This window comes from Esox lucius, chromosome 19, assembly GCF_011004845.1.
Source record: "Esox lucius isolate fEsoLuc1 chromosome 19, fEsoLuc1.pri, whole genome shotgun sequence".
Lineage (NCBI taxonomy): Eukaryota > Metazoa > Chordata > Actinopteri > Esociformes > Esocidae > Esox > Esox lucius.
Window position 1 is genome coordinate 34386373 of NC_047587.1, and position 26578 is coordinate 34412950.

General features: G+C 38.8%; 1 protein-coding gene across 2 annotated transcripts in view; it reads right to left on the reverse strand.

Moving 5' to 3' along the window:
- The window catches only part of LOC105028774 (chemokine-like protein TAFA-5), a 92136-nt gene that overhangs the window by 33124 nt on the left and 32434 nt on the right, over positions 1-26578 (reverse strand). For both annotated transcript variants that reach the window (XR_002196531.3, XM_020044955.3), the window contains exon 2: positions 13440-13589. Coding sequence is in view for 1 of the 2 variants with exons in the window: in XM_020044955.3 (XP_019900514.1) it covers positions 13440-13589 (150 nt within the window). In the remaining variant the exon portion in view is untranslated. The remainder of the gene's footprint in view (positions 1-13439; positions 13590-26578) is intronic.

Consider the following 26578-nt stretch of genomic DNA (forward strand, 5'->3'; position numbering starts at 1 on the left):
CAATATTAATAAGCGGTGTCTATGGAAATTAGTTCAATTCACATTGATGGTTGTTGTAATATTTCCAGATGACAATTCTGCAATTTGTGTTTGGGATTCTAACAGGTTTTGAACCCTGAAGGCTCATTTATCAAACCATGGGTGCAATATTTTTTTACTGTGGGATTTATCAATATGAACATTTGCTTGAGACTGTTTGTAAATTTTTGCTCAGCCATGACCTTGCGTGCATACTCTGTCAAGTGGTGGAATAAGTAAACTGCCTCTGAAACGCAAACTAGTTAATCTGTAAATTTCAAAATGTGATAATAAGAAATTGTTTGCCTATTGGTGATTGTTTAATAGTCATTTAAAAACACCATATCTCCCAGTGCTAAACACACTTGTCCTAACTGTTCACTATTCAGAGCAAGCTTTTAAAGATATTTCAGAAATATCGATTTCTGGGTTGCGTCATATTTCATGCTTCGCACAGGCTTGAAGGGATGATTTTGACCATAATATGGTTAATCTGGGGCCCGTTCAACATATAAACAGCCATGGTCCTGCATTAGCACTGAGTCTATGAACATGTGATGTTCATCAATGATGATTTCCTAGCAGTGTTTTATAGGAACGTTTGATGAATTTCTTATGCACACTCACTTTCTTAATTCCATTTGTAAGGACACATTTAGGATAGTTTCCACACAATATTGATTAATGAGGTCCCTGGTCTTTTGTGCACTGAGCTAAAGTCCATTGGTAACAGCTCAGGGAGATAATATAAGTAACGGGATGCCAGACATGGTTATTCATTACTGTACACAAGCCTGTTTGTATTTCTGTATTATATATTATATATTTCATCACAATAACAAATGCCATCACTTAACAGTTGGAGCTACTAACTCAAGAATACACTCTTTAGACTCAGTAAAGTCTCTGGAAAACATGGTGCGGTGAGAATGCCCCAACACCAGCTGTGTCACCGTCACAGCCTTGCCCCAGCCCCGCCCCTGCCTAGGACAAATCAAAGAACCCCTATTTAGTTCTTCAAACAGTATTTCACAGGCCAAAGGGTGGCTGGTAAATCTTTTTTTGTCAATAAATAAATACACTGACTTAAGAACACAATGAAATAGAGACTGCATAGGGCACTTCAACAGATCAACTTGGCCACCAGAAAGAGGTTCTAAAACCTCCAACTTAAAGGTTTGTCACCAGTGCCTCTGTCTAAAATGTTATGTGCCAATACCAATTATCCATGCATGATGCTTTCTTGACCAGGATCTCAATCAAAATGAAAAAGGCACATTTTCTTGTTTGACCAGATATATATATTTTTAACATCTTTGCTTTCACACACAGCATGTGCTCTTATGCACGAAAAATACATAAAAATCGTACAATATAACAGATCAATACTGTGATCAAAACCATGAGTGAACAGTTGGAGTCATAGAAATGTAATTTGTTTCTGAAAAGCAATGTGGCGAGAAGTGTAAAGGGTAGGGCTGGTGATGGGGGAAGCAGTCACAAGAGGAGAAAAAAATGTGTAGAAACTATAAAACAGATGTCGCACACTGCTGAGATGTGATCCTCTTGTGACATTAACATTACAGGTTATAACAATGTGAATTTGTTTTACTGTGCTGCCCTTGGAAACAGTCCAGTATATGTGCATAAAGTCAGTACTAAAAAGGGGACATTGTGGATAGTCTGGTAAACACGGAGTAATCATTTTTACAGTTGTATGTCTTGGAGGTAGAAGCTGCACATGGTCCTCTTCACCACAGGCACTGGTATAGCCTGCCGTGCCTGCAATGCAGTAGTGTGGAGAACAGGATTGGGGGATGGGGTCATTGACACTTTTTGGGGCCTTCCTCTGACATAGCCCAGTGGGGAGTTTTCCCGGATAGCTGAGAGCTCGACCCGGAGAACTTGGCCCCTGTGATGTTTGCTCCATCCTTGGAAGTGAGTGTAAGAGTAGTGCAGTTACCATAACAAATGGTAATACACCACCATGTTATAAAACCCCATTTCCCAAAAAGTTTGGATGCTGCAAAAAATGTAAATTAAAACAGAATGCAATGATGTGCAAATCAATATTAATATTCAATAGAAAATAGTATAAAGACAACATATCAAATGTTGAAACTGAGACATTTTATTGTTGCTTGAAAAATATATGCCTACTTCAAATTTGATGCCTGCAACATGTTTAAAAAAAGTTGGGACAGAGGCAACAAAAGACTGGAATTGTTGTGTAATGCTAAAAAACTAAAAAATATCACACAGCAATTGGCAACAGATCAGTAACATGATTGGATATTTAAAGATCATTCCAGAGGATGGGGAGGGGTTCACTACTCTGTGAAAGTCTGTGCGGGCAAATACTGCAACAATTTAAGAATAATGTTTCTCAATGTAAAATTGCAAAGAGTTTGGGAATCTCATCATTTATGGTATATAATATCATTAAAAGATTCAGGTAATCCGGAGAAAACTTCGTATGCATGGGACAAAGCCGAAAACCTATATTGGATGGCTGTGATCTTTGGGCCCCTCAGATGGCACTGCATTAAAAACTGACACAATTCTGTTGTGGAAATCACTGCATGAGCTCAGGAACACTTCCGAAAACCGTTGTCTGTGAACACAGTATGTTGCTGCATCCACAAATGCAAGGTAAAACTCTATCAGAACTTCTCTGGGCCTGAGCTCATTTATGATGGACGGAGGAGAAGTGGAAAACATTGGCAAGTTATGGTTTGAGCTATCAACATAGTTATATTTTCTGTGAACCTTCCATATCATAGTTTTTTTTTTTTTTTCTGGTCAGGATAGTATAGTAGGCAGCAATAATTCTGTTAACACCTAAGCCATTTTATTGTGAGCAAAACCCATGCTTGCCACTGCTGGTATTATTTATACTTGTCCTGCAGGTTAACAGATCAAAGATTACTAGCCAACTATATATATTTTTTATTTTACTAATAAATTATTGCTTGAAGTAAGCAATATACATGGTACATGTCTGTTGATGTACACATTCTGTCACCATTTGGCACTGCCCCTACTTCACTACCTATCAGGAGCCACAACCGGTATGCTTGTAACCACCAAGTGTTCACTCTGGTTTCACAGCGCCTCAGTAAAAGAACTATGGCAGGATTGGTAAAAAAAAGGTTTTGGACCATTAACATCTATCAAAACCCAAAACCCCCATTACATTGTACACTTCATAGTGCAAGGAGGGCAAGGAAGTGTGTTTGGAAGAACAGAAAGCACATGCCTTAGAAAAAGTTGTTACGGATGCGTGAATTCTTAGTTAAATGGGCTTCAGAAAAACACAGTGGTAATTGTGACAGAACATATTATTTGTATCGGTGATTTTTGGTCCCATCTTAAATAACTGTAGCAGGCTCACAGCTTTTACTGACTTACCTTGACCCTTTCAAGTCCCACTTTGATTCACAGTGTTATCAAAAACTAAAAGGTGTAAAGTTGGTGAAATCTCATAAAAAGTGATATATTGACTGCGAAATGTGCCAACTCTGTGGTGAGAAGACAATAAAAACAAATATGGTTACAGCATTTATGTTTTTTGTCCCATTTTCTTTTGCTTAAAAAATGAAGAACAGGTTGCATAGTGATGTAGGAAAATATGTCCAATCCAATCCCTTTTTATGTTAACTGCACTAATCAGCAGTTAAAAAACAAAACAAAAACATACTCCTCACCCTAGTTTCCATTCAAAGCTGAAGGATAGGGCTAGAGAAATAATAACTCACTCCCTAATTCATAGACACAGCATTATGGATGCAAGAACTCACAATCCATACGGCTACTTCTAACGAAGTTTAAAGCTATGAGCATGTTTACACTAACTTGAAGTGACAATGGAGGAACTGCATATGTATGTTGGATTGTGATGGAGCAACTGTACACGTATGTTGGGTTGTGATGGAGCAACTGTACACGTATGTTGGGTTGTGATGGAGCAACTGTACACGTATGTTGGGTTGTGATGGAGCAACTGTACACATATGCTGGGTTGTGATGGAGTAAGACAGCAGAACAAAGTTCATAATACATATTCATAAGTTATATTCTTCAAAAACTGGTAAGTATCAGTAATCCATAAGTCAAAAACATAACACGTAACTGCAGATATTTCCTTTAAGGCAGAACATACAGTAAAGTCTGGGGGTGTGTAGACTCACTAGGCACAGTATTTACACCTAATTGGGATGCATCATTTGCTACACTGAATAAATCCTTTAATAAAAGCCTTTTTTGGATGATTGATTTGTATTTGTCATTTGTTTGTGTCTGTAATGCCTGTTAGTCATGCAAAGAAGCTTAACTCATCAACGTTATAATAATAGTATGAGGGGAAAATTTTGGCGTCTGTATATAGCTCTTAGCATGACTTTGAGTTGATTGAGTGGATCCTTTGAGAGGTCTCCCCGAGAAAGGGTGTCACGAGGGGAAATAATCTGCCACAGTGCTACAGTACATATTAATTCACCCATCATTCATCCTCTCTCCTTGTTGATATCATCTATAATAATTTGCCTTTTCGCCATCCCTCACTTGTTTCTCTTAGCCTTATGGGCTTGTCGCTGTGGTAATGAAACCCATTTTATCAGCCCCTCCCCAACACACATACAACGTATATCCTATGAACACCCTCTTATGAAAATTGCCTGGAGTGACTGAATGGAAGGATGTGCACTTTTTTATGTTGTCGCTTTTTATGTTGTCGCTTTTTTATGTGGCCCCAGGCCAGATAGATGTTGTGTGGGATAATGATATATGTCCTCATGCGTTAAGAGGACCGTAAGAGTAAATCATATGTTTCTGCTTCAATAGCAAACATTCCCAGGGACAAAGATCTGGCCAGTCCTGGTCACCATATTTTGTATTTTGGGACATAATTTGGCAATATCAAAAGAGAATAATTGTAAAAGGTGGTGTACAAACTACTTTCCAGTGAGCACAGCTGGTTAAAGTGTGTAGTTGCATGACTTCCCAGCTAGGTTTGTCATCTGAACATTCATGAAAGGGGACTGACAGTTTTTGACAAGAGACTGACAGGGTTGAAGTGTAAACTCGCTCCATGGGACACAATTTTGTGCAAATAGAATAAATCTCCAGTAATGTAGGCTGTCATCAGTTGACTCAGTAAAAGTAAAAAGTCCCCCAACCCCTGACCCCCACAGGAATATCACTAAACAACAGCACTACATTGATTTAGTCTACTGTGAAGATAAGGAAAATGCTATAGAAAACGCTATATAAATAGAAAATAATCAAGAGCTCAGCTGCTGCCTCCCGATAGACTGTTATCCATGGGTTCAGATAAATTATGTTAAATAAATCATTGTACATTATAATTTCTACCTCCCACCCATTTTCTACCTTAAGGTTTCTTTCAGTAAGTAAAGACAAGGAGGAGACATCAGGTTTTGTCTTGCAAACATTAGAGGCAGGATTCTACAAAGGTCTCTACTGCCCCTTTAAAATATTACAGATAGACCCCCATGTCATTAGGACATGGATCTCAGTGCTTCAATTACAACTTGATTAGCAATATGGCACATTTAAAGAATGTTTCATGGGGATTGCTCATAATGGAAGCAATAAAAATAGGTGTTTGTGAGTGTAATCCTTGAATAATAAAGCTAATAAGTAATGGAATCGAGTAAGTAATTTGGTACTGTTGAAAGACGTAACAAGATGTATGTAAAGTTTTAGTTTTAAGGAGAAAAGAACACATCACTGGTTGTAATGAGAGCTGAAAATTGTGGTCCTCTCTGACTATGATGGCAAAGGTGTACAGTGCCCTTCAGAAATACACCCAAGGGAAATTAGGGGAAAAAAGCTGTGAAAAGAATGTAATGGTTGTTTTTTCGGCTTGATCTCACTCTGAAAAATAAATCTAACTTAATTAATTGAGTGTACATTGTTCAAAGAAAAGGAAAATCGTCATCAAGAAATAATTATTTAATCCTAAAACATGCGAGCCACAATAATTTCCCTTTTCAAATCCCTCCCAAAAATCATTTACAAACAAATATGCATAAACTAGCAGAGAGAAAGAACGCAAAGCAACACATGAAGAGATGTCAACCTAAAAAACATCACTGCTCTTCAAGCCTGAGCACTGCTAGAATGTTGTTTACAAGTGGAAGCTAAACGCTGGCCTGACTCTTAAACCCACATATGCTATTTCTGCAATGGATTCTCAAGGCTCACCTCAGTCGTTATTCACCCTCTATCGCGGTCCATTCATGAAGATCTGTCAGTAAATAAGATGTGCTGGGGATTCAAGTGTTACCGTACATTATTCTTTCATCTACATATGGTCATTGGTTGTGGGGTAGAGGTGAATAAGAGAGATACTACTAAAACCGATAGTACAAATTGGAGGAAGATGGAGCAGAACAAATAAGACAACAGGCAAAAAATGTGTTGACAAGTCTGCATAAATAATGCATTGCAACCCTCTCAAATTGCATAACTAATTAACTGGAGCCAAATATCCGTAGTAGCAGAATGTTTTATTGACCTTACATATCAATTGTTCTGAACCTACCGGAACATCTGGAAACAGTACATCATTGTGTATTCTGAAGAATTGTTGCTTTGTGAAAAACATAGAAAGCATCCTCCATTTAAATAACTCAATTCATTCAAAGAGGAAACCATTAAGTAATCACTTCATTCATCAATATGGTAGGTTCTTCCTGAAACATGTTTGCTCGCATGTCCCCTGAGGCATGCATAAGAATGAAAAAGAAAAATTTAAAACTGCATTAGCTAGAGCTGGAGAGGGAGGAGCAAAAGGATGGACAAATTGGTGAATTAGTCTGAATAACGTATAGACAAGGACATTTAGAAAAAGTACTCTGAAAAGCACATTGACGGGAACCATTTAAATGCAAACTACAAGAAGGAACATTCATTGTCCGCAAAAAATGATGTAGTGCCCCAGTCCCTCATTTTGTGGCATTAGGTGAAATGAGGTGAGGGGGTACCTAAGTACGGGGGCAGGTCCATAGTAGCCTGTCTGATTTCATACCTTCAGTCAAATGTATTTTATAAAGGCCTTTTTACATCAGCAGTTGTCACAAAAAGCTTTTACAAACACCCAGCCTGAAACCACAAAGAGCAAGCAACAACAGGGTTGATGCACAGTGGGTAGGAAAAACACCCTAATTGGGTTGAAATTTAGGAAAAAACCTAGAGAGGAACCAGGCTCTGAGGAGTGGCCGGCAGGCTTGGAATTTCATAATTTTAGGGGCAAGGCCATTTGGCCTTTTGTTTCACAAACATTTTTAGGGCACAAAGGTCACATGCCAGGGCACAAAGGCCATTGAGTGAAATTCAAGGATTTGGAGCATACAAATAAACAACTTGACTTGCTGATAGGAAAAAACATGCATGGCATAAAAACATACATACTTCACTTTTTTATATCATATTTTGAATAATAACTTATAATAACTGATGTTTTTGTCATATAAAAAGTTAAATTGTTTTAATCCTTGAAATTACATCTACTCCCCCTCAACATTTTTATAGATTCTGGAATCTGTTTCATTTCAGAAGTTTTAGTTGGGAGCGTTCACATGATGACAACAAACAGGCTAAGGCATTGACAGTCAAGTAATGTTAAAGCAAGCTAGCCAGAGGCATAACATTACCTCAGTTACACAAAAGTAAACTACGAAGTGTCATTTAACATCACAATCACCTGCGCTAATGAGTACAACCTAAATTCTGTGCACCGAGCAAGTAATTCTTGTTTTCTAAACTTTCACAAACGCTGCCATGTGGAGTGATGTCAAACCTAACATTGCTGCTCTGAGCTTTCAAAAATGGTTTAGGTGTATTCTCCCACTCGGAGGTCGGAACTTTCTCACCTCCCAGTTGCTCATGAATGCACCTTCCAAAACAGAGGTTTGATTCAGGTAATCACTAAATGAATCAGCTATCTATCAATAACTAGCTACCTTGTTTTCCTGCATGTAGTCCTTTCTTATGGTTGTTCTCAATGGCGAACTATAAATAAACTTTCGAACAAACTGCTGACCGCAAGTTTTTCATAGTGGCAGGGGCACAAAGGCCATGGTGGCAGTAGGGCATACAATGATTTTCGGGGCATCACGGCCACAGCGAAGGGCAACGAGCCGTGGCCGTCGTGGCCGCCGTGAAATTTCTATGCTGGAAACCAGTCTTCTTCTGGATGTGCCAGGGCAACATTTTAAGTGTACAAATTGTAATAATTAATAAATGCATGTGGGCTATGTCCAGAGTCTGTAATACATAATCCAGCTCAGCAGCATGACCAGATGGACAAGGACAAAACTACAAATCATTGTTGCATTTGTGAACTAATTCTTGCTATGTTTTTTATGTTTACTATTTGTATTTTGTTTATTCAACTCCGACTTTTCCAGATAACACATTTATTGAGTAGAATGTACCACTACAAAGTTTTCTGGTTGTTCCACCTAACTTCATAAAATGTTTATACTAACAGTAGGTCGCTCTAACAGTAAGTCGCCCAGAACCATCCCAACAATTTTATACAATTTGACCATGTAAACCTTTTTGAGAATTTGCTGAGAATGTTCAAAAGCCAAGCACACTGTGAAAAGGTTGTATGCAAAATAACTATTAGACAACCACGCTCTAAACAATGTCTAAGAAAACATGGTGGTTTCCTATTTCACATGACATTGTGTAAAGGGGTGGAACAAATAGGTTTCAGGAAACTCAGTCTCCTTACTTATTTTTGTTTTGTTTATTGACATTTGGAGAGGGAGACATGAGAATTGGAGAGGTGTAGAAGGGTAATGAACCCTGTTCTCTCCAACAGGGAGCCAAATATGTGCATGGAACCAGGAGTGTTAGCTCCACACGAACAGGCGTGTTTGAACATCACTTTTGTGACTAGTGTGGTTTGACAGATCACATATTCCACCTTCTTTACTTAAGTATTTTCACATACTGAATTATTTGAGGGAAATTGATCGATTGAGTACATTTCAACCTTGCACACGTCACCATGCTTGATTTGTTTCATGATTGATTTCAGAGGTGTACATGTTGGTTGCTCCGCTTTCCCATCACTCTTCCATTCCTATCTAATCAGCTATATGTGTTACTCTGGTAATAAAGGTTTTCCTATCCCTGTGGTTGTTAAACTATTACATTAAATGTTGAGTGACCCAAGGTGGTGTGTTCATCACTGTGCCATACCATGTCTTTGGTAACCTGACCTGTCCAATCCATGCAACAGTTAGCTGCTGCTACAGCACATTTCCCTGCTGAGTTCACCAGCAAAATAATTCTCAAGTTTATATCAGCCAATTTTGGCTATGCTACTTTGAAACAAGGTAGATTATTTGATTTGTGAAATGAGACAACACAGCTTTACAATTACCTTCATTGTTAAACTGTTTAAAATTCTGATCCCAAGGTGGATGAAATTTGAGGTGCCTAACAAGCACTGGCCTTTCACTCTGGATTTGCCTTTGATCTGAAACTATTTGATTTGAAAGTTTACATTTAATCATTGATCAGACACCATATCTATTTACAGAAGCTTTTTAAATTGATAATTATTTTTATGATTAAGAATAATTAATAAACTGCAAGTTTTGCCTGACAGTATGAGCGGAGCTGGTCAAGAAGAGTGAATGTCACTGAGTGAGTGTGTGACTGACCCTTGTTAAATGGCATATTGGTAAGGACCCCAGAGGTCCTGTTTTCGAGCCTCATCACAGTCAAAATGTTTGTGTTATAATGCAACTATTTCTGGTGAACTTTCGAAGTACGCATCCGTGCATGATTTTTTGGGGATATATAGGCTAGATCACCCCTTGGGCAGTAAAAGAGTAGGGGTTTCCATGATTCTCTCATATTTTCACTTGATGAAAAAGTCAGTTCTCGTCACCTGTATTGAAAGTTATTCTATCGTTCTTGTGCCATGAAATGCCATGAACGTTCTTGTGCCATGAAATGAAATAGCTTTGGCAGAATAAAGTTCATCTTCAGTCTCGCAAGCAAATGCTCAATTATTATGACTATTCCAATTAGTAAGTTTGTAGATACTAGTAAGCCTATTACTGGTTAATAAATTGTTAAAACGGCCAGTGACCAAAACCCACACAGTTCATGGATGCTATGTGTGGTAGAGGTAAACTTAATAAGAAAAACGTTAGTCAGTTTAAAACAATGCTTAATGGTGAAAGTGAAATATTCAAATTTGGCGTGACATTAATGCATGACGAAATGATCTAATGTCGAGATGCTATACCAATACACTGCCAATGTGTAGCTCCATGGCATAGTGTTTAAAGACAGAGCCTCTCATCTGGGAGACCTAGGTTCAAATCCAGTCTTGGAAACTTCTAATTGTGGGATGTCTAAACCAGGCTTGTCGGTTTCTTTTTCTGGTTTTCATAGTACCTGGGGGTAGAGTTTCCTAATTCGTGTGTTAGTGCTCGACCATGAGTCATTCTGAAAAGTCATACAGCAATAGTCTGTGGCATTGCGTTTAGTCTCACACAACCTTGGGTGCATTAAAACTGTAATGCAACAGCTGTGTCTGGATTACTGTGCTCTGTTAGCAATCAGTGTCCATCAGTAGTTAATAGCCCTCCATTGAATTTGCTAGTGCCTGGTCCTGGACCACCAGACATTTAAAATATTGTAGTCCTAAACTGGCACACCTGATTTAAATCCAGGCAAATTCAGGGCTACAACAAATACATGCATGTGAAATGAGTCTCCCATGGTTGGGAAGTACTACTACATTTTAATATTTTTTCTTATATATTTTTCTTAATTCTTATTACGTAGATGTTGGGTGCCATGTCACAATAATTAAATTGTGCTGGATGATCCTGTGTTATTCGGTACATTTGACAAATAAACTTGAAACTAGCAGACACACAACACAGAAGTGTGTTAGAAAGAAGCCACCTTTTTTGGTTTAGTTTTATTTATTTATTTTTAAACCACAATTTTAAATGGATACACTATATCATAGGTATCTTTGCTCACATTTGCAATGAATTGAAAAGAGTCAACAGCAACGCTTAAACACACAAGCCTGCCCTTTTGTGACCTTTTCTCCACATTTAAAGGTCTCATTTGTAGCTTTATTTTATAATCAAAATTGTAAAGAGTAATCGGGCTCCAGATAAACTGCTCCTTGGCCCTGAAGTCATTTTCTCCTGGCCTCATTGAGTAATATCATTACATCCAGTGCAGACTTTAGCAACTCCAGCAATCTTCCTGATGCTTACAGTACCTCAGACCCTGACAATAGCACCGTTTCATCCCTCACTCTTTAACTGAAATCAATACCAGGAATTCTGTCACACTAGGGAGTAGATGAAAGGGGGCGACGACAATGAAATGGCAGATAAGCAAGGTCTTTTAAAGTAACACCAAACACAACAATGGCTACAAACACCAGCCTTTTGTTGATTTTGGATTTTCTCTATTTCCTCGGAACTCAAAGGCTGAAGGACTTTTCATTCATTATTTGTTTGGGTAATTCGCGATGGCACATGGCAGCTGTTCTTTTTGCGATTAGAAAAGGCCTTGAGGGTCTTCCAAAAAGATCAAAGTCACAGGTGAAATCATTAAATGGCAAAATGTCCACAAAGGCTGAAGCAATCTACACTGTGTTTGCCTTTGTACATACAATACAATTTATTATGAGCCAAAAACAACACTGCATGAAGGATAACTTGTTTGATAGATTTTTTTGATATTTTGTTTGCTTCCAATCCTTGCAGTTTGGCTGCAGCAGCGGGCTTAAGCTGTGATGGATATATGGATTATCCGGTTAGAAAGGTAACCTCTGTGGAACGAAGGAATGGGGATAGAGGACAGTGTCATTCGAAGCATGTGCTACTACAGCCTGGGGTTCTTGACAACTGAGGGAAAGATTTAAAATGATTGAAATCTCATTTGTTTTTCCATTCTGATAGGGTAAACCGTGTTCTATGGTTCACCAGTGTTTATTTCTGGAAGAAATAACAAAACAAAGTGAGTACCCGAGCAAAGACGCAACCTGACATAAATACCGAATCTGCAAAGATGCAGCATACTCTGGGTAAGTAAAGGTCACCCAAAATATATTGCAAACATCTTTTTTAAGTGCAGTGACAAACACCAGCCAACTGTTGGAGGTGTCATTAGGATGTTTTGCCATGCGTTTCAGTTTGGTACATGGGTGTCATGACTAGGTATAACAACCATCAGATACAGAATCATGAGAATTACAATGCATATCATATTGGCACCAATATGCCATAAAAATATTATAACGTGAGATTCCTGGCAGTTCCAACATAAAAAAGGATACAAATCTCTGCCACTACTACTGCAAAAAGCAAATGTTAAAGTACATTTTTGCATATAAACAATGACACATTGTTACCAAGAAGTTGGGAGTCCTATTCCGCTGTTCTTCAAGTCACTCCTCAGTCATTTAATTCAGGGCAAGTAGAGTTAGCTGTGATTCAACCTCCCCTGGAGCAGATTAGTGCTAGAGGATAAGTTGCCATACAACTGTATTTGGCTATAGGGTGAGATACATTTGTGTGAACTTTTATCTCAAGTTTGAACTCAGTTGACAACATTTAACTTGTTAACTCTTTTCCAATTGACTGTTGGAAAAGAGTAAATTCCTTCAACTCTCAAAATTCCCCATCTCTAAGTGTGTAGTGGCTTTTTGCTAACTGAAACACCTGTCCTCACTTTCACGAATAGGAATATTGCAGGCATTTTGCTTTAGTCCAAAAATGAACTGATATCAAACAAATAGTCCCGCTGGACATGATATCAACAGTGTTTAGCTTGCCAGCTATCCCTGTTCAAAAAATGTATTGCCTTTGAATATTGACATTTTTCACAGACACTATCTATTGATCGCCATGATGCAACTGTATGCTAATTTATGATATTATCATGGTGGATTGACTAGGAAAACACCTATTTCTGGGTAGAATTACCCATCTCTTATGAACTTTACTCAACTGTCTTGGTTAGTATTTAACAAAGGGAGAAAAGGTACTGCAACTTGATACTACATCTCAGCATACCCTCTGATACATATAAGGTAATATAAGCTTGTGGAGTGACACTTCTTTGTGCATGCAGCAGCTGTTTTCCAATCCTCCCCAGATGGAAACCAGGACAAGGACAGCAGGTGATGAAATGCAGTGCAACATTCCATTCCCAGACAAGATGCCTAAACCGCCTTAGCAGTTATAACCCCATAATCCACAACATCAGAAATGGGTCCTGGATATACACAGGGGGTGGTGACCCAAAGAGGCCCTCCTGGGGGGGGCTTTCTAAGCCCCTACTCAGGGAGCTCTATCTGAAAATTAATGATGGAGGTGGATCTCAGCTCTTACCTTCTACACAAGCCGGTCTGGCTCTCGTGGTGCCCGCAATCTGGCCCTTCTTGCAGGCACACCTTGCCGTCTGTCGAGCTATGGTTCGCCTCGGCTGACTGATGTCCCGGTCCAGATTGACAATTTCGCACGTACCTGCTGCCAACTGACCTAAAGAGAGAAGGAGTAAAGGCAAATGATGTAAGACATAGATAACAAGGGAATGTGAAGGATGAATTACCATTTAGAGGGAAATACTGTCAGTGTAGACACATCTAGACACATCAACTTTTCACAAGATGAAAAGTTGCATTAAATGCACAATTTGGGCAAAACTTGTACATTGACCAGTAAATAATTCACCACCTATCATAAGTAATCCTAAAAGACCCATGTTTTTTTTGCATTACCTTTCCCTTCACCTGCAAAACGCTAGCAACATATCTGACACCAACACACACGTAACGAAATGGTCACTAAGTCTCCAAGGAAATTTACTTATCCTAAATTTCAGACTGTTTCGTGACCCTTGCTCAGTGCTCGATGAGGTGGTACAGTGGCTTGGTTGGACACCAGAGTTGTTGATGTATCCAAGTCCTGGAACCTTTTGACCCATCTTCCTGATTGGAGATTAACCTGTGTGAGTGGACTGGCCCCGGGGCCTTCTCCATAGGGACTCAGTAGGCTCTCCGAGTCAGCGGTTGTAATTTGCAAGCAGCATGGTGTGGTGATTTAATCTGGCCCCAAGTCACAGTGTAGAGGTTCTGGGGAGTTAATTAAGTTTACTGCACGGACACATCCAGAGTAATGGTGGGCTGTCTAGGATAGTGATTCTGAAGTACTGAGAGAGATGTTCCAGCTTCTCACCAGTTGAAACTGAAACAAATGGGCCTGTGTCCACAAAACGTCTCAGAGTAGCATTGCTGACCTAGGTTCAGTTCTGTCTTTTACACTGTGTGTGCCTTTTAGATCATAATGAATACAATTATGGTGCTAGATTGTGCTATGAGATGCTTAGATAATATGGGTCCTTTCTTCTGTGTTGTCCGTGAGTACACTGTCAGTATATGTAATGGGATATACTGTAAATACATTGGAAAAGGACCTCCTGCTGTACAACACATCATGTCCATTATACCAGCAAGCAATCGCAGCTCATGTAGTAGGAGCTGTGTAGTAGGGGCAGTTCCAAATGATGACAGAACATTTTTCATCAATAAACATGTATATTGCTCCCTCTAAACAATCAATTATTGCACAAATAAATTGCATGTATACAGTAGATAATAATATTTTGCTCTGTTAACAAGGAGGGCAATAACAAATGACACTGGCAGTGGCAAGTCTGGGTTTAGTTCATGACATGTCATTGATGTCATAGCCAACTAGGGACTGCGATTCACACAACATGTTTGGAGAAATAATAGAAAGAAATGTCTTGCCTAACCGGAACTAACAATAAAAATATGAAGGTTACTCGACAGCCTATTTTAACATGAGCAAGCTGGTTGGTCAAGCTATGATTACCTATTTGACAACAACCCAAAATGGTCGAGCTTGCAGGTGGTCCCCCTACCAAGACCCTACCAAATACTCATTGTCTTCTATCGGTAGGCCTGACCGCGGTAAGCCGTTAACTGGGATGTCTGTAGCTAAACTACTGTATCTAAAACATGAGATCAAACAAGAAACAGAGGAGACTGCTGAACAACAAATGGACGCAAAATGTATGCTGCAAGATGTTTGATTGTTCTGTCAAGTCCTAAATTCCAACACCCAGAGCTTCTATCAGACAGAGTAGCAGGCAACTGAAAAGCTGGTACTAAAAAAAAAACTTTTATCAGAACATATAACCCTGTTTCTAAACAAGTAGTGTGATTTTGTGAAATGCAAATAAAAACAAAATGCAATGATGTGCAAATAATTGAATCCCTATATATAATTGAAAATAGTACAAGGACAACATATCAAATTTGGAAACTGAGATTTTGTAATTTTTGGGGGAAAAATAAATGCCCGTTTTGAAACTGATGTCAGCAGTACATTTCATAATATTTAGGACAGGGGCATGCTTACCACAGTGTTGAATCATCTTTTATTTTAACAATACTCTGTATACATTTTTATTCGCCAGATCACTGGATTATTTTCCACTTCGCCTCTGTCCATCTTAAATTAACTCAGGCCAAGAGAATGTGGCAGCGTTTCTGGAGCTTGTTTATATCTGGTTTCTTCTTTGCATGGTAACTTCTATTTGTGGATGCAGCAACAAACTATGTTAACAGACAATGGTTTTCAGATGTGTTCCTGAGCCTCTGCAGTGATTTCCACTAGAGAATTGTGTTTTTAATGCAGTGCCACCTGAGGGCCCAAAGATCACGGCCATCCAATTTTGGTTTTTGGCCTTGTCCATTGCGTTACAGGAATGTCTCAGGATTCTGTTAATTTTTTTATGATATTATGTACCGTAGATTTATTTATTAATTATGAGATCCCCAAACTCTTTGCATTTATGTTGAGAAACGTTTTTGCCTGCGCAATCCCTCCCCATTTTTATTTCTGAGAGACTCATCCTCTCTGGGATGCTCTATTTATACCCAATCATGTTAGTGACCTGTTGCCAATTAACCAAATGAGTTGTGAGATGTTCCACAAGGTTCATTTTTTGTATTACACAGCTATTACTGTCTTTTTTTGCCCCTGTTCCAGCTTTTTTGAAATGTGTTGCCGGCATCAAATTCAAATTGGGCATATATTTTTCAAGGAACAATAAACATTTCAGTTTCAACATTTTATATGTTTTCTTTGTACTATTTTCCATTGAATATAGGGTATAAATGATTTGCGCATCTTTGCATTCTGTTTATATCTGCATTTTACACAGCATCCCAACTTCTTTGGAAACAGGGTTTTAATACATAATAAAACAGAATAAATGTATATTTTTACAATCACAATGGGGCTCCGCGAGAATGCCTTTATGGGCAGGCTGCAACTGGCATTGAGTGCATACATTTTCATACTTCTTAGTTACTTAGTTCATACGTTACATGTTTTATTCCATTACGAGTGAAGTGAAAATGTAAATTGACTGGTATTATTCAGACCTAAATACCCATGAACCTATATTTTTAGCTACCGGTACAGTATCTGTAACATGAATCACCATCATTGGCAATCTAAGCCAGCCTGAACTGTCAGTGAACAACCAATGAGCTGCTTGAGCTACGTCCATAACCCTGGGCACTCTGTAGGAAACAGTCATGGTTACAATCCATTCCTTGCTACTACATGATGTTAGATATTCACAGGGATATGTGATCCGTGAGCCTGAGGAACAATCACCTGCACTCTGTACCTCATCTACCACCTTAAATGTAGATGGAATCCCATCACTCAGGAAAAGCATGAATGTTAGCCCATTAGAATTGGCCTTGCCTTCATGTTGCTTTAGGGAGGGAAAAGTGAAGGTCCAGGTCTGCCATAAATATACATTATCCTGCCATAAAAAACTATCTGTCACATTAATGACAGCTAGATTAAGATATATGTGGAGATGGGGTTCGTTGGGGAAAATAATCAAAAGCTCAAAGATGGAGACGGATTAGCAGTCTCTACTGTATAACTACATAATCAATATGATTATTGACATCTCACTAGGATGCTTTCTTGGTTTGTATACATTCCCTGATTGCTTAGTTTTCGTTCTCATTTGTATTGATTTGCTCACTGCAAATTAAAATTCTAAAATGCACATGGCATCTTGACCATAGAAATAGTTTTATACTGCATCACGTTTCTCCTGTTCAAGTCAACCAAAAAATTACCTTTGGCAATGACAAACAAAATGTCCCGAGTATATTTTCTTTAGAATCACAGTAGGCCAATTTAAGAATATAGGTTGGTTTATGCTTTTGCTCTTCAACGACAGGAAAAACAACATTTGTTAGCTAAGACATATATTTTGGTAGGTGACATTTTCTTTGAGAAGTAACTAAAATACCCACAATTGAACTCAACTACATATACCAATTAAATTCTGGACTACAAGGTTAATTCAATTATCTTCATTAAATTGATATGGATGGTAAACCTTATGAAGAAACAGTATTCAATATTACTCAAAAATCTCATAATGGGCAACTTAGATTTAACACAATCACTTTACATTTATTTTCAAGTGAATGACCATGCGTCTGCTTTCCGTAGGTTGAAAATAACAGGCCACACACTGTGATTCAGAGGGGAAAAATATGCTACTTTAATTCTGTCCTGTTACAATCCAATAGTATTTTCTGTAGCTGTCGACTTTCTTCTCAGTTCCTTCTGAGCTCAAAGTAATGTAAGAGTTCTTACCTCAACAAACAATTTCAAACACAAAGTAGATTCATGTTATTATGCTTATCTTGTGTCCACTTGGCCACATTTAAATAAAGCTGGTCAGAGTCAGCTGCTACACTATTGTCATTAATGCACAATACCATGTGATACAAAACTTACATCCTGTAACCAAACCGATACACTTTTGTTCATTGTTTATACATCATTCTTGGCCTAAAATTCTTTAGCTTGTCAACGATTCCACAAAATCTAAGACAGAATTGTTTTACTCTTTTACTTTCAATCCAATCAATTTCAAGTGGCAAAGTTGCTCAAGCGCATCAATGATTATTGGAAGATTTTCAAGAGATGATGTGATTCTCTTCTTCCTTTCCCTTTCACCCTGTCCAAGTATCTCTCAAAGTTATTTGAGTTTTCACTCCCTACAATGGAACTTACTTTAAGAAACTCCAGCCATTTACACTAACAGATTTAAGAAGGCTCATGACTGTATGTCTTGGTATGTTGCCTTTCTTTAGCAGTTGTATAGGTGTATCCAAAGCATATTCATATGTATTTCTAAATATATTAGGCATATTAGGGCATACACAGATGTTTTATATCTATTCTTTGTCACATGTTACCCATTTATTTTGATATACATACACTACTCAAAAAAATTAAGGGAAGCAAATCATCACAGTATAACACCAAGTCAATTAAACTTGTGGGATATCAACCTGTCCAGTTAGGAATGAGTGATTATGGGCATGAGAAACTTGATACAACACAACTGCTGACTAACTCTGAACAATAGATAGGACGTGGTGCTGGGTCCATTACTGACAGGCTTCACAAACCCTATCCATACATCCTGATGTGCTGGAGATTGGGTCTAATATAAATATGCTGTAAAAGACAAAGAAATTGGGAAAACATGCAAGAACTATGGAAGATCAACATCTTGGACTCATGCAAAGAAAGAAAGTTCTCTCCTGACTTACAGTTTAATACATTTTGTTCATGGATCAATAGTGAACAGAAGCCAACAGGAAGCATAAGCGATTGTGAATCAGTGTCACCTGTTTTGGTGCAAATGAAAGTGACGACAGGTGCACTGGAGAGGCAACAGCAAGACAACCCCCAAAAAGGGAATGGTATTGCAAGTGGTGGCCACAGACAATTGCTCTCTCCTTATTCTTCCTGACTAATTCTTCTCTAGTTTTGTGTTTTGCTAGTGTCCTTGTCACTACTGGTAGCATGAGGCAGTACCTACAGCACAGTCGCGTTGCACTGGGAGTCCAGCTTCTCCAGGATGGCACATCCTTACATGCTGTTGCAAGAAGGTTTGCTGTGTCTCCCAGTACAGTCTCAAGAGCATGGAGGAGATACCAAGAGACAGGCCGTTAGACGAGGAGAGCTGGACAGGGCCGTAGGTGGGCATCAACCCAACAGCTGAACTGGTATCTGATCCTTTGTGCAAGGAGGAACAGGAGGAGCAATGCCAGAGCCCTAAAAAATGACCTCCAGTGGGCTACTTGTGTATATGTTTCTGGCCAACCTTTCAGAAACAGACTCCATGAGGACAGCATGAGGGCCTGACGTCCTCTAGTGGGACCTGTGCTCACAGCCCAGCACTGTGCATCTCAATGGGCATTCGCCAGAGAACACGAGAATTGGCAAGTCCGCCACTGGCGCCCCATTCTCTTCACAGATGCGAGCAGGTTTACACTGAGCACATGTGACAGAAGTGAAATAGCCTGGAAACAGGGTGGTGAACGTTATGCTGCCTGCAACATCATCCAGCATGACCGGTTTGGCGCTGGGCCAGTGATGGTCTGGGGAGGCATGTCCTTGGAGGGTCGTACAGTCACTCCATGTGCTAGCCAAGAGTACCCTGACTGCTGTTAGGTACCAGGATGATATCCACAGACCCATCGTTAGACCTTACACAGGTGCAGTGGGCTCTGGGTTCATCCAGGTGCAGGAGGTACATTATGAGTTGCCGTGATGAAATTCACACAAGCTGGAACAGCCTGTGATTTAAATTGTTCCCTTTTCAATGTGAGTTTGAATCCAGCCCTCAATCAGTTGCTGATTTTGGTTTCCATAGACCATTGTTACATAATTTTGTTCTTAATGAATTACACAATGTACAGTAAAGATTTTGATCTTTAATATATTTAATTCATCGAGACCTGATGTGTGATTTAAGTGGTCCCTAATTATTTTGAGCAGTGTATTTAGAGAAGAAGCAGTCAGATGGTATTCCATCTATCATGGAGTGGCCAGCACTGTCACCAGAGCCCGGTTTCCTGATAACATGGCACTTGGGATGGTTTAACAATGCTCATAGCCTTAAGATGGCAATGTGCCTATGTGGGCCTTAAGAGTTAGTTAACGATGGATTTACACCTTTGGGGTTTGGAATTTAATTTAGCCAAGAATACATTATGAAATATAGCCTGCCTATTTCATTTAGATAGAGCCTTTTTTACTTATCAGAACTATAAAATATCGCTGGCAATGTATTATACTACTAATTAGGCATCAATAGGAAACTGTAAAACTCAAAGAAGTAGTGACATTTAGGGTGGAGGAAACTTATATCCAACCAATGGGGTGGGCTTCAGCCAATCAAAATCATATCTCATGTGACATCCAATTATCAGATCCTCCTGTAGCTATCTAGAATATATGTTATTTGTGGGAGTTGCTTCAGGAAGCATGGGGTGAAATCTCTTCAGATTACCTCAACAAACTGACAGCTAGAATGCCAAAGGTCTACAAGTCTGTAATTGCTGCAAATGGAGGATTATTTGATGAAAACAATGTTTGAATGACACTTATTATTTCAATTACTTCAAATGATATCTTCTGAATGGCAATTCTGAACCCATAGGTTCTTACAGTACATTTCCATGACAAATGATTAACACTCCAATTAGCTGATAAAGAGGGTGAAAGTTGAGTCAAGTGTTGGCCAGTATTCTTACATGTCTATTTTTGGATAGTAAAATATATAAAATATGGGTTCTTAAAGGAGCATTATGTAAAATTTGTTCTGAGAAATAATCCTAACCCTAACCCAAGAGCTTGGTGATTGCTAAGAAAAAATTTCCAACTCATTGTGTATAATTTTATATTTTTTTATATACATTTGAAAGATATTTCATAGTGATACTGATGGGACAATAATTTCTAAACTAAGCGGTGGTTTTCAAAGCAGCTCTTCCATTTGTCAAGAGAAGTAAACTTCCAATAGAAATTCAGCATTTTCAAATGCAAAAATAATTACCGAAAAACACAAACATTCCAATATTAATGCAGATACAATGTATTATTTTGCATTTTAATGTATTTAAATAAAATAAACTGTAAATGTATTTTGTTGCTAACTTTGATATATCGATCTTCTGTAATTATAAAACCCTTAACAATCACTGAGTGAAGTACAATAAAGCACAGCATAGTACAATTATATATTATATTATGCCCTATTTTAATACACTTAAATTGTACTGTGCTCTTTTGTACAGCATAGTTAAATACCTTGTGCTACTTTGAACATCTTTGCTGTCAGTTTTTAGCTTGAGGTTATGTAATAGAATATTTACCCTATATAAAATTGTATATAAAATGAATTTTAGTGATATACTGTAATGCTTAGATTGAAAGTGTGCAGCTGAAATTTCACCCCAAAAAATAAGAATTTTAAAATATACAGTGGATATAAAAAGTCTATACACCCCTGTTAAAATGCCAGGTTCTTGTGATGTAAAAGAATGAGACAAAGATAAATCATGTCAGAACAATTCCATCTTTAATGTGACCTACAACGTGAACAATTCAATTGAAAAAAAAAAAACTGAAATCTTTGAGGAAAAAAATGAAATACTAAAAAAACTGAATAACCTGGGTGTATACCCTTAAACTAATATTTTGTTGAAGAACCTTTTGATTTTATTACAGCACTCAGTCTTTTGGGTAGGAGTCTATTAGCATGGCACATCTTGACGTGGCAATATTTGCCCACTCTTCTTTGCATTTTGTGCCAAAATTGCCTGGTATTTGGAACTGTTCATAATTCCCTCCACCCTGACTAAGGCCACCGGTTCCAGCTGAAGAAAAACAGCCCCAAAGCATGATGCTGCCACCACCATGCTTCACTGTGGTTATGGTGTTCTTTGGGTGATGTGAAGTGTTGTTGTTGCGCCAAACATACCTTTTGGAATTATGGCCAAAAAGTTCAACCTTGGTTTCATCAGACTTTGCTTTTTGGGTTTGCAAACTTCAGCCGGGCTTGGATGTTTTTCTTTGCAAGAAAAGGCTTACTCCATAGCCCATTCATATAAAGAATACGGGAGATTGTTGTCACAAGTAGCACACAGCCAGTATTTGCCGGAATATCCTGCAGTTCCTTAAATGTTGCTGTAGGCCTCTTGGAAGCCTCCCAGACCAATTTTCTTCTTGTCTTTTCATCAATTTTGGAGAGACGTCGAGTTCTTGGTAATGTCTCTGTTGTGCCATATTTTCTCCACTTGATGATGACTGTCTTCACTGTGTTCCATGGTATATTTAATGCTTCACAAATTATGTTGTACCCTTCTCCTGACTGATATCTTTCAACAATGAGATCCCTCTGATACTTTGGAAGCTCTCTGCGGACCATGGCATTTGCTCTGAGGTGCAACTATGAAAATGTCAGGAAAATCCTACTAGAACATCTGAACTTTATTTGTGATTAATCAGAGTCACCTCCACATTGAGAGGGGTCAGCTGAGGTGGCGTGGGCATCTGTTTCGGATGCCTCCGGAACGCCTTCTTGGGGAGACCCCAGGGAAGACCTAGGATACGCTGGATGGACTCCCGGCTGGCCTGGGAATGCCTCGGTGTCCCCCTGGAAGAGCTGGAGGAAGTGTCTGGGGAGAGGGAAGTCTGGGCATCTCTGCTTAGACTGCTGCCCCCACGACCCGGCTCCGGATGAAGCGGAAAAAGATGTATGTATGTATGTACTTTAAATGATGGCAGGTGTGTAATGACTTTGATTTAACCTGAATTTGAATGTAATTGGTTAATTCTAAACACAGCCACATCCCCAGTTATGAGTGTGTGCACACTTATGCAACCAGGTTATTGTAAGGTTTTTATTTTTCATTTTACCCCCTCAAACATTTCAGTCTGTTTTTCAATTGAATTGTTCACATTATAGGTCACATTAAAATGTGAAAAAGATCTGACATGATATATCTTTGTCTCATTCTTTTACATCACAAAAACCTGGTATTTTAACAGGAGTGTGTAGACATTTTATATCCACTGTACGTAAATTAAATATTTTCAAAATTAATTCAGAACAGAAAATAAACCTGATTTAATATTCCGGAAAATAGATATTTTGAACACTATGTATGAAAATACATATTTATACAGATTTTTTTTTTTATGTTTCCTTCTTTGCATGTCCTTTTGCTTTCCAGGTACAGTATAATTTTTCCAGTTACTTCATACTTCAGTAACAGGTTAAAGGATATTTCTTTGATGAGCGAATATAATTTTCTGGTTTACCTATTATTTTTCTTTTTATTTCAAGCTATGCATCTGCAATGACCATTAACAAGGAACGAGAAGAACAATGACCGAATATACTTACAAACATTCAGAGGAGTTTCTTTAAATGTATTCAAAATCCCTGCAAGGTCTTACTCCACAGGGTCTAACTACTCTATTCATTTTCCCTCATTACACACTCCATCCTCTGTTAAGAAACCAGAAATGTTGTTGTTTGTTTTCTTTTTACTAGATCACTTTTTACTAGAGCACTAGATCGCTAGTGGCGCGTAACCACATTTTTTAGACCCTGGTGAACTCAGGTCTACTCAGAGAAACACTACCATTTGTCTATGGTCCTTTGCTGCATATAGGCCATAATTGTTGGAACCTGGTAGATATTGGGGTGGGGAGAGTCCATGGAACCATTCATGGAAGTTCATCAGCATGCGTGAGGGCACCCATGGTCACTGCAGTAACTGAATGCAGACTTCCCCATTCCTAGGCTTTAATCTCTCCCCTTTCGCATTCATCCAGACTCAGCCATGGTGCTTTGGCTCAGCTGTATGGTAAATATACTGACACACATCCTCCCTCTCTGCCCTTTTCCTCTCTTTCCTATTTACCGCTCATCTCAAACACTATTCCACACCTAAATCTTAGCACTTCTCCCCCAGTGTAAGTTTTCCCATCCTTCCACTCACTGTTCAAACTTTTCCTCCGTATCTCATTCCCTGACTACTGCCCACACAGAATGCTAGATCGGGAGTTTTGACATACAGTTGGGTATCAAAAATAACTATGCATAGGGAAGGTTACAGTGGAAAGCTATAAGACACCAAAGCGCATCACCCCATCACCATTTTATCTGAAAAAGGATTTATTAACAATCCTCGGTGAGCAAACTATTAACCTTATATAAGCTCTTAAAATAAATCATGCCACTACATAAACTTGGGCCAGTGCTTGCCAAGGACTTGCCAAGTTTACCTTACTGGTAAGATACGCAACATAAATTATTACTTTAAGTGCATTGGTGAAGATATGCTTACTACATTGTAAAGATCTGCCCCATATTAACAAGGGAGAACAAGAAACTTGTTTCTCTCTTGGTTATTTATACAGAATAGTCTATCAAAATAGAAATCCCAAACTAAGCTTTGCATAAAGTTAGCTAGATTGTCAAGTTAGGTAGTTATGTACTTAGTTGGTAAGGTTACATTCTATATCTCAACACCTCAACCTTGGTCAAAAAGGTGTAGCAGCGCCTGTACTTTTTGAGAGGTTGAAAAAGGCCTGCTTATTTTCCCAGATCCTCATGAACTTCTACCACTGCACAATTGAGAGCATTATGACTAAATGTGCCACAGTGTGGTTTGGCAGATGCTCCCTGGCCACCCGGAAGGCCCTACAACGGGTGGTGAAAACCGCTCAGCACATCACTGGTGCCCAGCTCCCAGACATCATGGACCTTCAGTGCAAGCGGTGTCTGCGCAGGGCGCGTTGCCTCATCAGAAACCCTTCATTCCCATGCCACAAACTGCTACCATCAGGCAGACGGTACAGGTCTCTTCATTCCCGCACCAGCAGGCTCAGGAACAGCTTCTTCCAATCTACTGTAACCCTGCTGAACTCATCCCATCACAAACCATACCCAAACGCCCACCGCTTGGTACTGCCTCTCAGGGACCTTGTAGCACTACTCCCTTGTACTACTTGTCTACCTCGGGAACCTAATTGCTGCTATCCCTGCATTTCAGTTGCACAGACTCGACACCTCGAGATACCTTGAACTTGCTTGATTGCACTGATTGTCTGAATTGCCATTTGGTCTTGCATTGCCTCATCACACAAATATTCCAACTTGCACATAAGTAGTACTTTAATAATTGTCTGCCCTCTATTTGCCTTCATTGCTCATTTAGAATTGCCATTTTGCATTGTATTTGTCTTTACTGCACATCTATACATTCCACTTGTAACATACACTTTACTTACCTATACTTGTAAATATCCTGCCCTCTTCTATTTGCACTTCTGGTTAGATGCTAACTGCATTTCGTAATACTGTACTCGTATTGTTCAATGACAATAAAGTTGAATTTAATCTAATCTAATGAATCTAATCTATTTGTCCTAGGTTAGTGGAACAGCAAACACATTTTTTTATTTTATATCATATGCTGTTGACACCGGACAGCAATGTATGTGTAACACCGATAAATGAATATGCAGACATTAAACTTCAGTATAAGTATGAAAGTGTTAATAATATTGATTTCAAATAATCTGTTTTGTTTATAATATAATTAGAATTTGTCTGCTTTTGCTTGTTGGAAATCGTACAAATGGCTCCCTTAAACAAAACCATATTCAATATTCAATACAGAAAACAATCATGTTGTTAACTCTTCCAGAGAACTAAGCTGTTTTGTTCTTTAGTAAAAGTAAAAGTCAAGGACCATACTGTGAAAGGAAAATAAGCCTCAGCCATGTTGCTTGTCAAACAGACACTAATCCACCAAAACGGCTTGGAGTGATAAAGCTGAGCCCTACTAAGTACCAGAAAGTTGTCATTGACGATAACAGCAACTTTGACAAGATAAACATGTCTTGGGTGTGTGTACATACCAAGTGACAGTGCATGACTCCAACTGCGTCAACCAACACACTGCACTTCAGTTGGCATATAGTTTATATGGACATCAAACTGACACCCCTGTGGTATCCAGAAGAGGCTGTTGTCCCTTATGTAACTCAAACGCATTCTTTTACAACAAAATAATTCAGTAGAAAAAAGCATTTTACAGATTAATTAAATAAATATTGTTACACATTCAAAGCTAATTTCCTGGTCAGGAAGCAAAAGTATTCTGATCTAATGTGAAGTGCTTAGTGCAAGGATATATACATCAAATGGAGGAAGCTAAACGTCTCATCTGAGACAACAGTAATCAAGAAGATAGAATCCAACAATCCAACATGGATGCGACAGGAACTTGTGCCGATCAAGTTCATCAAGCTTAAAAACTAAACTGCCTTCCCAGTTTTGGATGTTGTGGTATAGAGAGGGCTGCTTGGATGAGGAAGTTTCCGTGGCAATCCCTTGGAGGCCTGGGTATACTGTGGCGGGACTGCCAGTTAACTGTCACCTTGCCAGATATTTTTGGCAGCCATCTGTGATCCACCTCAGACAAAAGCCAGCTCTGAAAGTGATACTTGTCCCACAGGAGTGGATTGCAAAAACGAACAAAGAACAGTCTTATTAAATTCATATGTTCCAATGGGCA